The sequence below is a fragment of the Triticum aestivum genome, chromosome 2A, assembly GCF_018294505.1.
Source record: "Triticum aestivum cultivar Chinese Spring chromosome 2A, IWGSC CS RefSeq v2.1, whole genome shotgun sequence".
Taxonomy (NCBI): Eukaryota; Viridiplantae; Streptophyta; class Magnoliopsida; order Poales; family Poaceae; genus Triticum; species Triticum aestivum.
The window spans coordinates 19828684-19842689 of NC_057797.1; the positions used below are offsets into that span (position 1 = coordinate 19828684).

The following is a 14006-nucleotide window of genomic DNA, read 5'->3' on the forward strand; positions in this document are numbered from 1 at the left end:
TCACCTGAGTTAGTTAAGTCATGGAACAAGAGTCCTCCAAGTATCATTGTGGTGTCATGGAAATCTCGTACATATACGCTAGAATAACGTTATATTTCAGCCCCCTAAAATTCTCCCTAATCTAAAGAGGCGATGATACTTTATTAAAACAGAAAGATGTTTTATTTTGAAATTAAACTCTTGCCGGTGGATTTCAATTTTAAAGCCATCCATGTAGGAACTATTGATATGGTTCAAACCTAGCCCTATGTTTGCCTTTCCCCTCTGTGTTCTATTGGACTCTCTTTATCCTTCTCTTGCTGACTTGTCCCATCCATGTGTAGCTAACTTTCTCCCATCTTTCACCATACACCACTCTCCCTATTGAAATCGATAGATCATGTGTACAAGACTACCACTGACTTGAAATATGCAGATGGTTAGGTGTTGGGGTCAAACACATATAACTCCAGCCTAATATATAAATATACAACGGGGTAGCTGAAAATAGACTAGACAGAGCGAGTAGGTTGTACTCCCTCCGTCCGAAAAAACTTATCTCAAACTTGTTTGGTGCTAGACCTTTTCGAACGGAGGGAGTACATAAGATCATGAAATGAAACAATCTTGTTGCCCATGGCAGGGATGACCGAACCGACAGATGAATGGTCAAGATGTTTGACTTGACCTAGAAGGTTTTGTTGTGCTTTTGTAACACATTGATTTAGTGGACGGGAGGAGCGCACATTGTCATGCTCTATAGATGTTGGTGTTAATTAGCGAATAACTTTGGTAGAACATAGGGCCAAACCATGGTGTATCTAGGGTCTGATCCAGATGAGGTCATGAACATTGTCATGCGTGATTGTAATCCCTATTTCTGAGTAATATAAGAGTTTATTCGCAAAAAAATTCTTTCTACTCTAAGGCGAGACTGGAGTGGCCCTCTAGCGGCACCGACAAATGTAAGACCGAAACTCACCCAATGGTTAGATGGTGAGAATTGGGTGGGGTAAGGGGGTGTGAGCGGGGTTGTAGAGAAGAAAGATCGAGCGCTCTACGAGCAGTGTGAAGGCAAGATGAGGGTGGACCAACAAAGTAGACATTGTTGAGCATGGCGAGGGAAACACGACTCTACATCATCGATGTCACTCACGATCGATGGCAAGTCGCCTGGCGACGGTGACCAAATCTCACCCCCACCGCGCCGCTAAAAAAATCCGTAATTGCGAACAGAGCCTAGCTCAGATGGTCCATCAGGGCTCAAGTCTTAAACTTGGCATTGGTGCTCGCATTTTCCTGGCTCCATTTCTGGCTTCCATTGATGTTTGTGTAGCGTGAGAAGACTTTTTCCGTCGAATACGAGACGCCCGTGGTTGGTGACTCTGTAATTGTATTGTGTGTAAGAGCATCTCCAACAGCCGCGCTATACTAGCGCCGCGCCGCAAAAACCGCCATTTTAGCGCGCGCGCAACGCGTCGGACAGCTCCAGCGGGCGCGCAAAAAACGCGCGCGCGCTAAAACGAGTTGGGCGCGCTGGTGAAAGCCCCATCCCGCGCTGTTGATTTGGTGCGTCCACTTCCGCGCGCGGCACACTCGAGCGCGCGCGCGAACTCTCCTTTCTCCCTTCTTCTTCCACTCGCGCGCGCCGGCGCTCGCGCCCCTTCCGCCATGGATGCGCACACCGGAGCCCCTCTCACCCCGCTATACAGCCGCGCCCCCGCCGCCGCCGCCGCCGCCGAAAACCCTAGCGCGGCGAGCGTTGGCGCTGGCGCTGCCGCCGCCACCGGAGCTCCGCCATCGGTCGGCCTCGCGCGCAGCCTCTTCTTGCCGCCGCGGATGACCACGCCGACGAGCGGCGTTGCGCCGGCGCCGTCCCGTGCTACCGCCGCACCGTCAAAGCTCCCAAATGCGTCAGAGGCGAAGAAAAGAAAAATATCCGCGAAGAAGAAGGCGGCGGACGGTTCCGGCACCTCGAAGAAGAAGAAGCTTGCAGGGCGGCGGACGGCTCCGGCGTCTACCGAAGCGCCGGCGAGCTCAATAGTTGAGCCGGCGGCCGACGCGCACCACGTGCTCGACGAGATGCCCACAAGGTGAAAAAAAATTCCAACTTTTATTTTCTTGTTATTTGTTCAATGCATCATCATATAGATAGCTTATATTTGCATTTGTAGTCTCAACGATGATGCATACATGTCAACTATGGGTGTTGGGTCCAACAATTCGCATTGGTCTCAAACCAATGAAACCCATTTGGACGACCATGAGTTTGAGGTGGACGAGGAGGGTGAGGGCATTGTCGAGGCGCCGAAAGGAAGAGCGGGCAATTACACCATCAATGATGACAAATTACTATGCAATACTTGGTTGCAAGTGTCGAGGGATCCATCTGTTGGAGGTGATCAAAGTAGAGATGCTTATTGGGGGCGAATGAAAGAACACTTTGATGCTCAGAACATGAGTGGAATTGACCGCTCCGAGAGATCACTTCGGTCCCGATGGTCGACAATCAACTCGGAATGTCAAAAGTGGGCGGCCGCACAAAAGGCAGTTGACAAGCTTAACCCAAGTGGGACAAATGAGGATGATAGAGTAAGTGGCATCTCATACATGTTCATCATACTTTTTTTTGGTGTCCGAAGTGCTAACTTGTTTTGTTTTTCTTGTAGTACAACATTGCACAAAACTTGTTCAGAGAAGAGACGAGGACGACCAAGAAGGGGAAGATCAAGAAAGGAAAGATCTTTACCTTGCCTCATTGCTATGAAGTGTTGAAGGATGATGAGAAATGGAGGAAGCGTGAAGATTTGGATGATTTGCATTTGAGCAACAAACGCAAGCGCACAATTGAGTTGAATGATGATGATGAGGAGGATGATGCCTCAAGTGAGGACGGCAAGAGAAGCCCCACACCCAACTCGGTTTCATACTCGAAACCAAAACGACCGGATGGGTGCAAGAAGGACAAAACCGAAAAGAAGAAGAGGAAAGGAGATGATGATCTCACAAATGCTATGGAAGCTATTGTGAAGGCAAGAAAAGAAGCGATCGAGGTGAGGAAGATGGCAAGGAACCAAGATGCCGCGGCCGAGGAGAGGAGGTTGGCGGCCGAGGAGAGGAGGGTGGCCGCCGAGGAGAGGAAAGTGGCATTGGAGGAGAGGAAGGTTGCCATGGAGGAGCGAACTAGGTTGTTGGAATGGGAAAAATACTTGTTCTTCGTGGACACATCTTTGTTCAATGAAGCGCAAATGGAATATGTCAACCTTGCCCGTCAAGAAGTATTGATTCAAAAAAGAGCCATGATCAACACAATGGGTAGCGGCATGGGTGGCGGTGGCCTCGGCGGCATGGGTGGCGGTGGCCTAGGCGGCATGGGAGGCATGGGCCTCGGCATCATTGGAGGCTTGGGTGGCTTCGGAGGCATGGGTGCACCTCCGGCCGCCATGGGAGGCATGGGTGCACCTCCGGCCGCCATGGGAGGCATGGGTGGCTTTCGAGCACCCTCCAATGCTATGGGAGCCATGGGTGGCTTTGGAGCACCCTCCAACGTTATGGGAGGCATGGGTGGCATGAGTTTTGCTTCTCTCATGGGAGGCATGGGTGCACCTCCGGTCGCCATGGGAGGCATGGGTGCACCTCCGGCCATGCCTTTCGATGTGCCTCACACACATACCCGAGCAAATGCCGTTGAAGAACTTGCCAAGACCGTCGGAGCTACAAGTGATGCGGTGCGTGATGAAGAGGAAGATTCATCGGCGGAAGAAGAGGAAGAATCGTCGGCGGAAGAAGAGGAAGAAGACGAGCAAGATGGTTGATGTGTTTTATATGTCTTGAACTTTGTTGCTTGCACTTGTATTTTGAACTTGGTTTGCATTTGGACTTGGTTGGATGAACTTGTGGGCCTGACTTTTTATGTATTCATCAACTTCATGTTCATTGCATTTTGATTGAACATTTTTATTATGGATGAACTTTATTTTATTTTGTGTCCAAATGCCATATTTGGCGCTGCTGTAGCGACGCGCGCTTTGCACGCTGTTGGAGCGGAGCGCGCGCGCTGCATTTTACAGCAGCCGCTGGAGCCAGCGCGACGCGGCGCGGCAAACCAGCCGAAGCGCGCGGCAAATGTGATTTTTGGGCGCGGCGCGTAGCGCGGCTGTTGGAGATGCTCTAAGAAAAGAGTCTGTAAATTTTTCTTGTACCTATAGCTGATGCCACGAACTTTGGTGGTCCTAGAGGAGAATTGATCGCCTTGTCGTGGAGTCAGACTGGGTCGCTGGTACATTTACATGTGCGTGAGCCACCCTAATTCTGGCCGGACAAAGCTGTAATCAGTCCGCAGCACCGCTACTCCTACCTCGGCTGGCCGCAAGTGGCAGCTGCAACGGCCATTATTTCCTCGCCATCCATCCAATCCATCCCCCCGTCCCCGGTCATCCTCTCCACCCCTCCCCCATAAAACCCCACTCGCCGGCGCCCGCGGCCGCGCATTAGTTCCCGCCGCGCGCTCGCAGCTCCGCATTCACTCCGCCCCCGCCCCCGCCCGCGGAGAGAGGCAAAGAAACCGACCCGGGATCGATCGGATGGGCGGCGGATCCGGCGGCAGGGGCAAGGGGATGCCGCGCGCGATGGCGCCGGTGGAGGAGGTGGACGTCGCCGCCGTGCGGTACAAGCCGGCGGAGCTGCAGGCGCCGCACCTCACGGGCTTCCCGCTCCGGGCCTTCGTCTGGCTCCTCGAGTCCCCGCTCCTCGGCCCCCTCGTCACCTCCATCCTCAAGAAGCAGAACAACATGACGCAGGTCCGCCCGTCACCCCCTTCCCCAATTTTCGTTTTTTACCCGGCGATTCCGTTGCGCTCATCGCGGTTTTCGGTCTTGTTCGGGGGCGGAGCAGATGCTGCAGCACACGGTGATCCCGGAGCGGCCCATGTTCTACCCGGAGTACCCGCCACAGGGTACGTTCTCTTCTCTGATCCTATCCCCTGTCTCTGTCTGTTCCTTTGAAATTGTCGCTGGTCGTTGTTCATCTCCACAAGCAAGGAAGCAGACAGGACAAAAACAAACAAACACTAATTGACTTTTTTTAATAATGAATGTTCTAGTACTTGTTTTGATTCAGTCAAGTTCAGCTGGAATTGTCGCCGAAAAAATAAATTCTGCTGCTGGAACTGAAAAAGGCACAGAAACATAAATGTTTGCTTAATTTGGTCTATACAAATAATCTGTCAATTCAGTTATTCAGATGCCGCTGCGATGTTTTGAAGCACCCCTGTTTTTGGGCCTCCTGCATCTTTTCTGACTGGAAACAGAAAGAAAATTCCCTATCACAGCTTTTTTAAATCATGCGAAAGTTATATGTACAAGGTAAAAAAAAGGGGTGCTTCAAAACATTTATTGTGGTGGCACCCGATTTACTGTTCTTAATTGCTGTTGCTCCCGATTTACCAGAGCCTGAACGAGGGGTTGTGACCCTGGAGGAAGACAGGGACCCTGTGGACAGAGTTGAGGAGGCACTGAGTTGCCTTGCTCCGTATGACCCGTCGGGGCGTTTCACGTCGACCGATGGGAAAAACCCCTTCCTCTACTGGAAGATCCGCGACTTTGCGTATGCATACCGGTCTGGGATCACGACGCCGTCAGCTGTGAGTAGCTCACTGGAATGTATTGTACAGAACAACGCTGCTTGCTCTCCTTGCATCTGTGGTGTTAAACCTTGACCGCTGCGTAGGTTGCAGAGCTTGTCATAGCGGGCGTGGAGGAGTGGAACAACAAGAAGCCTCCGATGCCAATGCTGATCTTTTTTAAAGCGGATGATCTCAGGAAGCAAGCTGATGCTTCCACAAAGAGATTTGAGAAAGGTTTACGCCCAACCCGGCTTTGCTGCTTTATTTCATCATTGTTGAAATGAACAGACATCATCAGGTGGAAACTCCATTTACCTCTATCCTGTTTCCTTGATATGTGTTACTTCTTGTGCCCAGGAAGTCCAATTTCTGTTTTGGACGGAATCTTTTTCGCTGTTAAGGACGACATTGACTGCTTACCATACCCATCGAAGAGTTAGTTCACTCGACCGCAGTAGCCATTTTTTTTACTGTGTCTGAGAAGCACATTCTATATCATGTTACTCTTTTTTGAATTCAGGTGCCACCACATTTTTTGACGAAATCCGCCCTGTGGAGAAAGACGCTGTTGCTGTTTCTCGGTTACGGAAATGTGGAGTGATCTTTATTGGGAAAGCAAATATGCACGAGCTAGGCCTTGGGGTCACTGGAAACAATCCAAACTATGGGTACGGTTAATAATTGAGCTTCTGCTGATTCTGTCTGAAATGCTGACTTACATGGAGTCTAGGGACACATCTATGTTGACATGGTGTAACTCGAGTGTTACCCGGTTAAAATTTTGTACTCCCTTTTTTTGACACGCTGCAAACATGAAGGTCTAACAACATCTATGTCATTCTTTTGCCTTGCCTAAAGTCTTGCAATGGAAAAGGGGAAGATATTTGTTAGCTATTTCCTAGAAGCAAACTCAGCTGAGTAATTATAAAGCTTGACAACGAATCAGAACTTTCGGATGCCTACAAACATTATGCTCTAGCAGTATCATCGGAAACCATCACATTACGAAAAGGAAATGGAAAATGAATTTGGAATTTGAAGTCATCCTATGTTGTTTATCTAGTCTACTTATTTTATGATGTTTGTCACTTTATCTTCATATTTTCATAATTATTTATTGCAGGACAGTAAGAAATCCACATTCAGTCGATAGATATACTGGTGGTTCTTCATCTGGTCCAGCTGCACTTGTCTCATCAGGGTTATGCTCAGGAGCGATCGGAACAGACGGCGGAGGTTTGTACATATAAAGCTGTGACATTCATTGACGCTACATTCTTTTCAGTACTAGTCTCTAATTGGGACTTTTTCTTTCTTACAGGCTCAGTTCGAATACCATCCTCCCTATGTGGCATTGTTGGTTTGAAGACAACATTCGGGCGCACAGATATGACTGGGTAACTAAGAGAAGTTCCTACTTGATATGTACTACTAGCATTTGCTTTTCTACAGATAAAAGTACATATCCGATCAAGTCACTGTCACTGTCACCATCTAAGGCTGCTCCGCATGTAACTGGCCCACCTGTCAGCCTCTTGGCCTAGTACCTACCTGTAATGGAGGTTTCAGCAAGGGCGTACGGGTTGCAATGTGTTGATCAATATTGTTGCATGTGACGGTTCAACTTTAAATATGGGGTTTTGCTATGTGAAAGCTTCTTGCAGCTATGTGCAATAGATGCATAAATCCATGGTTTTGAATAGTCTGTGCAAAATACCTGTAGTTTTGTGATTTTACGGTTACATTTCTTTTGGGTTTCATAATTTACTTGGATCAGGATAACCTTTTTAAGCCATTTAAGTAAGCGCGCGTAGCCTTTCTTTAACACTCCATATGTTCTCAAACCAGGGAAACACCGGTTACCGGATTTACTGGTACCCTGTTCAGGATTTTGGTTTAAATTTAATGTACAAATATAAAGAGCACCACCAATTCGAAACAAAAATAAGAAGGAACATAGTTCCAATAAAGGGAACCCAGGGACCATATTCTTCTCCCATCTGAGTTTTGCTCAAGTCTCGAATAAACTGAAGGACATGTTCAAAAATTCTGACCGTTGGTCAGGATGCTTTGTGGATTCCGAACAGCTATGACAACTAAACCTAGCAAGATAGTAATTGCGACCCAAGATGGCTTGGTTGCCTTTTGTTTTAATAATAATATAATAGATTGTGAGTACGCATAATTTTATATCTTATTTGCAGGGTCGTTTGTGATGCTGGGACAGTTGAAGTTGCTTCACCTCTTACATCATCAGTGGAGGATTCTGTGCTATTGTAAGCATTTTGGCTTGCTAGATGAGACCGTGAAGTTGCATGAGTCTGCTTAGCTATCTTTGTTAAAGTTGGAAGTTTGTCAACTCTCTTATTTCCCTTAATGATATAAGTTATATATCTAACTATCTGGTTGGGTAGGTACAACTGAATACTTGTCATTTATGAACACTCAACAGTCAATACCCTCTGCTTGTAAGTTATGTATTTACTACTTACTGTCTTACACCGTGTCTTATGGCATTTCAGGTATTCTGCACTAGCAGGCTCTAGACCTATGGACAAACTTACGCTGAGACCTGTAAGATATTTCTTCTTTTAGCACTTCCCATCTGGTAAATACCAGAAGCACTGAATGTCTGTTAAAAAACCCCTAAAATATCTTTTGTATCACTTCTACATCATTGCACTATACTAGTCAGTTTTTTTTTCTTAAATTGGAAACAGTACGGATGTCAGTCATTACTGAATTGTAGGAAAAAAAAAGATTATGATTGTTTTTCTAAAATGAAATGTAAAATTTTAGACTCCAACAGTACGGTAATCACAATACAGCAACAGTCACATGTTAATCTTCTCCATTATTACCCAGGATTGATCATAACCTATGATCTATAGCTGGCCTTATTGCATCCTATCAGCCTCATAGCTTCTGCATCTCTTTCCCTTTTCCTCTGTACAGTCCCCGCTATGTGTTCCTAACTTGGTGTCCTCCGAGAATAGCAAGATCCTGCAATCAGTGAAAGTGGGAAAATATACAGAGGTACACATTTTCACGTGAAATATTATTTTTGTACACATGTGCCTTTTCTTAGATAAAATTGGCTTCTGCAGTGGTTTCATGATGTCCCTGATAATGAGGTCTCAAATACATGTGAAGATGCACTTAACCTCCTATGCAACACCTTTGGATGTCAGGTATAGCCATTTATGTCGCAAACATATGTTATTATCACACCTATCTAGGTCTTGTACCTTTAAATGTACAATCTCTTTTTTTAGATGAAAGCATTTGATCGTTAATCAGATTTTCCGTGTGTAAGGTGTATGCTTCTGTGCTCTCCAATAACTGCAACCATAGTTCTGTTGATGGTTACGTCAAAACAATTGTGAAGTGTTAATTAGAAAAATGTCCATCTTGACAACTCCTGTAAGTTGTAATTGATTATTGATGAGCATCATTTGGAGCTTCTAGCTATCCAACAAGCAGTATTAGTTAAGCTTATTTTTTCCCAGCTGCTAAATGATTATGACGAGATGCCTTTTCTGTTAGTGTGGTATCTACTATATATGCATATTCTATTGTTTTTTGACATCTCAGCTGACTAGTATTGTTTAATATTTTTCAAGATAGAAGAGATAATCTTACCAGAGCTTGAGGAGATGCGTACAGCCCATCTTGTCTCTATTGGCTCAGAAGCATTCTCAGACATGAATGCTCATTACCAAGCAGGGTACCTATCTATCTATCTATATATTCACACAAATATCACCATCAGATTATCAATATTGCTCTCAGCATGAGTTATATAAAAAAATTCCTTTGAAGACGAGATAGAACTTGAAATTTCTGGTCCCCGAGAGACTGGAAGTATTTTTTTAGCTAATATTTACTATTCTGTAATATCAATCTCACAATACTACTATCTTCCAGGAGGCGAACTGAAATGACGTTAGATACTCGAGCAAGTTTGGCACTTTTTAAGTCATTCACTTCAGCAGATTATGTTGCTGCTCAATGTCTGAGGTGAATATGAGTATAAAGTAGCTGAGGCATTTGTGTTTCCATTACAGCACTTCATTCATATGAAGTACTTCCTCCATCCCAGTGCCAAAAACACTCTTATATTATGGGACGGAGGGAGTAGGTTTTTTCGTTCTGCAGTTTCATTTGGTTATGGGAACCACCTTGAGTGTGATTGTAGATAGGAAAGATAAATGAAAACCTATTTAAATTGTAAGATTGTTTCAGGTAACACAAAAGATGACCAATCAAGCTAATAAGAAAGGAAACATGCCTATTCTTATGATCCCACAGGTTTCCACAAGCTTATCCAGTGCATCTTATTTAGATTGATTCTATAATATCAGTTATTTCTAGTAACAACCCTAGTTATTACTAAATATAAAAATTCAATTCTGATTATTATCCTACATATAAAATTAATCACATGCCACATAGTTGTTGTATAACAAATACAATTAAGTCTGAAATCTGAACTGTGAACTGTGAAGTGTGTATTTCTTTCTCCCACGGCAGATGTTCTGGCAGTTGTGTGCTTACGGTATCTGTGGCTTTTATAGGAGAAGGATAATGTACTATCACATGGAAGCTTTCAAGAAGGTTGACGTCATAGCAACCCCTACAACTGGGTAAAAGATTTTGAAGTTTACTGCAGTCTGTCCATGTTTTATGTATCATCTTACTTGTTTCTGCTAATTGTGTGTATGCATGCTTCCTCATGCATGAGGAAAGTTCTGCTTTCTAGCTTCCAGTAGATGGGTTGTAGTTCTAGGCGACACATATTTTTCTAATAGTTTCAGGGTATATAGGGCTACACAAGCATGTCGGTTTCTGACTCGAATACGAGATAATATCTGTAAATTACCGAATTGACAATACTAATTCACATTTGGGATTGCATGGAGCAGCTGACATAACTCTGTTCATCTATGCTCCCTAGAATGATGCATACCTAATTTTACCTGTTTGCACCAGTTTTCAAGAAATTATGGTGTACTCGTGCTTCTTATCATATGTATTATCTGTTGCTATAACAACTAAGGAGATGTGCTGTTTTTTTCCAGCATGACCGCGCCAAAAATACCACCAAGTGCTCTGAAAGGAGAGTCTGATTATGTTGTATCAGGTAGATTCTTCACTACATTATGTTGTGCATTTTCATTAGCTTTTGAACACGTGGATTTGCATCTTATCTCAAACTCAACTTTGAGCCATGCTAACATCTTGGATAAAACCTGCTGAAATCTTGATGCGAACAACTCTTAGTTGACACAACAACTGCTGTCATTTTCTTGTCTTGAGAAAAAGTTTGTAATAAGAAAAATAAAATAATGACAGCTCTAGAAATTTGTAGGGGAGATCGAAGTTTTAAACACGGTTTTCATGCCTTAGCAGCAAAGATACTAAAAAACTATGGCTCAGCTATCACTAGCTATTTCCTTATTTAGATCATGGATATCACGCTTTTGCGGTGGGAACGCACAAAGCTATAACAGAATATCACAAGCTATTTAGAACCTTGTTGGAATCAGATATACAGGGGGCATTTCTTCCTATTTGGAATCCAATAGCATAAAGTAGCTATGCAATATGGAGGTACACGAGTTGTATTCATAGTTTATGAGTTTAGCAGTTTGCTAAGCAAGCTATTTTAATGCCTGTTTTGACACCAACCTGCCAAGTACAATTGTTGGTACTTTGTTCTACAGAGATCAATTACACCTTTTCTGTTCCTGATTCTCCTTTTATTGCAGCCAAGGTGATGCAATTCATTTTTGCCGGGAACCTGCTTGGCTTGCCTGCCATTTCTGTTCCTGTAAGTGTGGTGTCACAACTCATAACGAGTATTAATTGTATCTTCTACTCCCTCTGTAGATTAATGTAAGACGTTTGAGGTCACTACTTTATAGTGACCTAAAACGTCTTATATTAGTTTATAGAGGGAGTAGTTAGCAATAATTATAGGAAACATTCAGGATTTTGTTACAATTTAGCTCAAAAAAATTCAGGGAAAGTATTTAATTACTAATATGTGCTGCTACTCCTGTCCTGTACTCAGGTTGGTCATGACAAGCAAGGCCTTCCTATCGGCTTGCAACTGATAGGCCGTCCGTGGGGCGAGGCTAGCTTATTGAGGGTGGCTTCGGCAGTAGAGGTACTGTTTGCATTCATCATAAATGCTCTGTATTTGCGTTTTGCCATCTGAGAATGTGCTCATATTTAATAAGAGTCCATGTGCTTTTTAAGGCCGCATTCTGTATGAACCCGAGTGAATCTCTGAACATTCGCCAATTTTGATCCATTAGCATTAGGCATCGGGGAGACTTTATTTACACCACTAGTTGTTTACGGGCATTTATTTATATCGTGGCATAAGTACACTTAAGCTGCAGATTACTTTGAGTGATTTTTAACGGGAAAATATGCTGAGGCAAATAAAAATGTTAGGGAAGAAATGAGTAGTAATTTATGAAATATCATAAATTTGGCACAAATTGGCTTGTCTACAGAATCTGAAAAGCACTGTTCAGTGGCATCACCACCATTATGAGTGCGAGCATTATTTTCATCAAGTCTTTTGTACCGTCTTCGTCTCCTTCTGGACCCTCGTTATGAATTTAAAACGTGACCCTATTTTCCCCTGCTTTCAGGAGCTCTGCCTGAAGAGAAGAAATCGGCCATCCACATTTTACGACATCCTGAAGACCTGAAACATCGTCAGTATATCAATAGTATGTGAGAGGTTTGTCATTTGTCAGGACTCAGGATAGACACAGCAAACCCTTCCCCAGTTTATAAAAAACTGAGAAAATAATTTTACCAGAGATATTGTAGCAGCAATAAGCAAGTGAGGTACAGTAGTATATAAAAAAATCGTTCGGACGTTTGGGATATCTCTTCTGGTTTTCTTCTTGTTGCGATTCATCTGTTAGTAATGTTCTTGATTTGGCCCGTCTCTGCCCGTCGAGAAAGTGGAGACAGAGATGTAACCGAGATATCCATTACTGACAAATGTGAGTGAATTATGAATTTGTATCTCGATAAAAAAAAACTTGATGATAGGTCCAAAATGAAGTGGAGTACTTATGTGACGCAAAACAAAATCTACACCACTCATTTTGTGTTTAATAGCACTTCCCATCGTTTTGTGGTTCCGTTTGTCGGTGCGAAGAAACTAGACGAGATGAATTCGAGAAATATCAGGTTCATGCATGTGCTTTGCCGTTTATCGCCATGCCCCTGGTCTTTGTTTCTTCATGTGGAGTACGTAGCAGCTGCTACGGTATGCGATGGACATGGCCGGAGCCTGATAGGGCTAACCAAAGGGAATCTACCTTGGTGATCCATACGGTACAATTTGTTGAAATATATTGCCTGTCTCTCTGCATCACCTCAGATCTCTGCATCAGTTCAGACTGACGTTGAGCACTGACCATACACAGAAAGAAAGAGAATTTAGTGAGCAAGAACAAGGAAGTGAACCTATGCATGCAGAACCCTGAACCTGAACTTTTGTAGTTCACCGTTATGTAGAGGCCTTCCAATTCAGCATCAAATTTAAGTGTGTGCGACTAAAGAACGTTCATCAGACACTACAACATAGCTTTATGTTGGTGCCCCGATATGTGGTGAATTCGTTGGATGGCCAGTGCCCCAATAGCTTTCGGGCCATGGACACGTTTGATGATCATCTATTTCATAACATAGTGCGTATAGATTTTTTATAAAGTCGAATTGTGCAAACTTTGACCAAGTTTACAGGAGATCCTTTTATATCTATAATACTCTCTCCATTTTTATATACAAGGCCACTATCAAAATTACGATTTGCAGCTATACAAGGCCACTAACACTTCCGGTTTATAAGGCTCAATTCAAAATTCTCACCAACCAAGGTAGATGGTGAGTGGTGGAATACTTTTTGTAGTTTGCAAAAGCATCCAATTAATGCTCTTGTTTTTTTCAAAAAAGTATGTTTACCAATGCATTAATTGCAATGCATGCATGCATAAATTACATGCATTGGTCAAATTTCTCTTAGTACTTGCATGCAATAATTTAATTGCACCTTGGAATCTGAACATGTGATGAAAAACAACCAAAAAGAGTGAGAAGGTTGGCTTGCATGCGCCTCATTAATCAACCAAAAAGAGTGAGAGCATCGGCTTGTTGTGGGTGGAACAAAAAAAGAAGCATTAATTAACACGACAAACAAGGAGACAAGTTAGCTAGCAATATTGACTTAAGCACACATTTACTTTTGGCTTGGTACCTGTAATATGGGTTTGTGGCCTTGTATACACAAATGGAGGGAGTACGAAATATATAAAATATGAAACTACATCTTATGATGAATCTAATGATGCATATGTATTTCTCCACAAAC

The 14006-nt window shown here is 43.8% G+C and overlaps 1 protein-coding gene across 1 annotated transcript; it reads left to right on the forward strand.

Annotated features, from left to right (window-relative positions):
* The first annotated feature begins 4350 nt into the window (after positions 1 to 4350).
* LOC123187091 (fatty acid amide hydrolase) lies at positions 4351 to 12681 on the forward strand. Its single transcript, XM_044598859.1, has 19 exons — positions 4351 to 4778; positions 4873 to 4933; positions 5427 to 5620; positions 5707 to 5836; positions 5960 to 6037; positions 6123 to 6270; positions 6726 to 6838; positions 6924 to 6999; positions 7807 to 7878; positions 8125 to 8176; positions 8558 to 8638; positions 8710 to 8793; positions 9226 to 9329; positions 9530 to 9622; positions 10180 to 10248; positions 10684 to 10745; positions 11374 to 11435; positions 11679 to 11774; positions 12271 to 12681. Exons 1-19 carry the CDS (start codon positions 4563 to 4565, stop codon positions 12328 to 12330), a joined length of 1851 nt encoding a protein of 616 aa, XP_044454794.1. The 5' UTR covers positions 4351 to 4562; the 3' UTR covers positions 12331 to 12681.
* The last annotated feature ends 1325 nt before the right edge of the window (positions 12682 to 14006 follow it).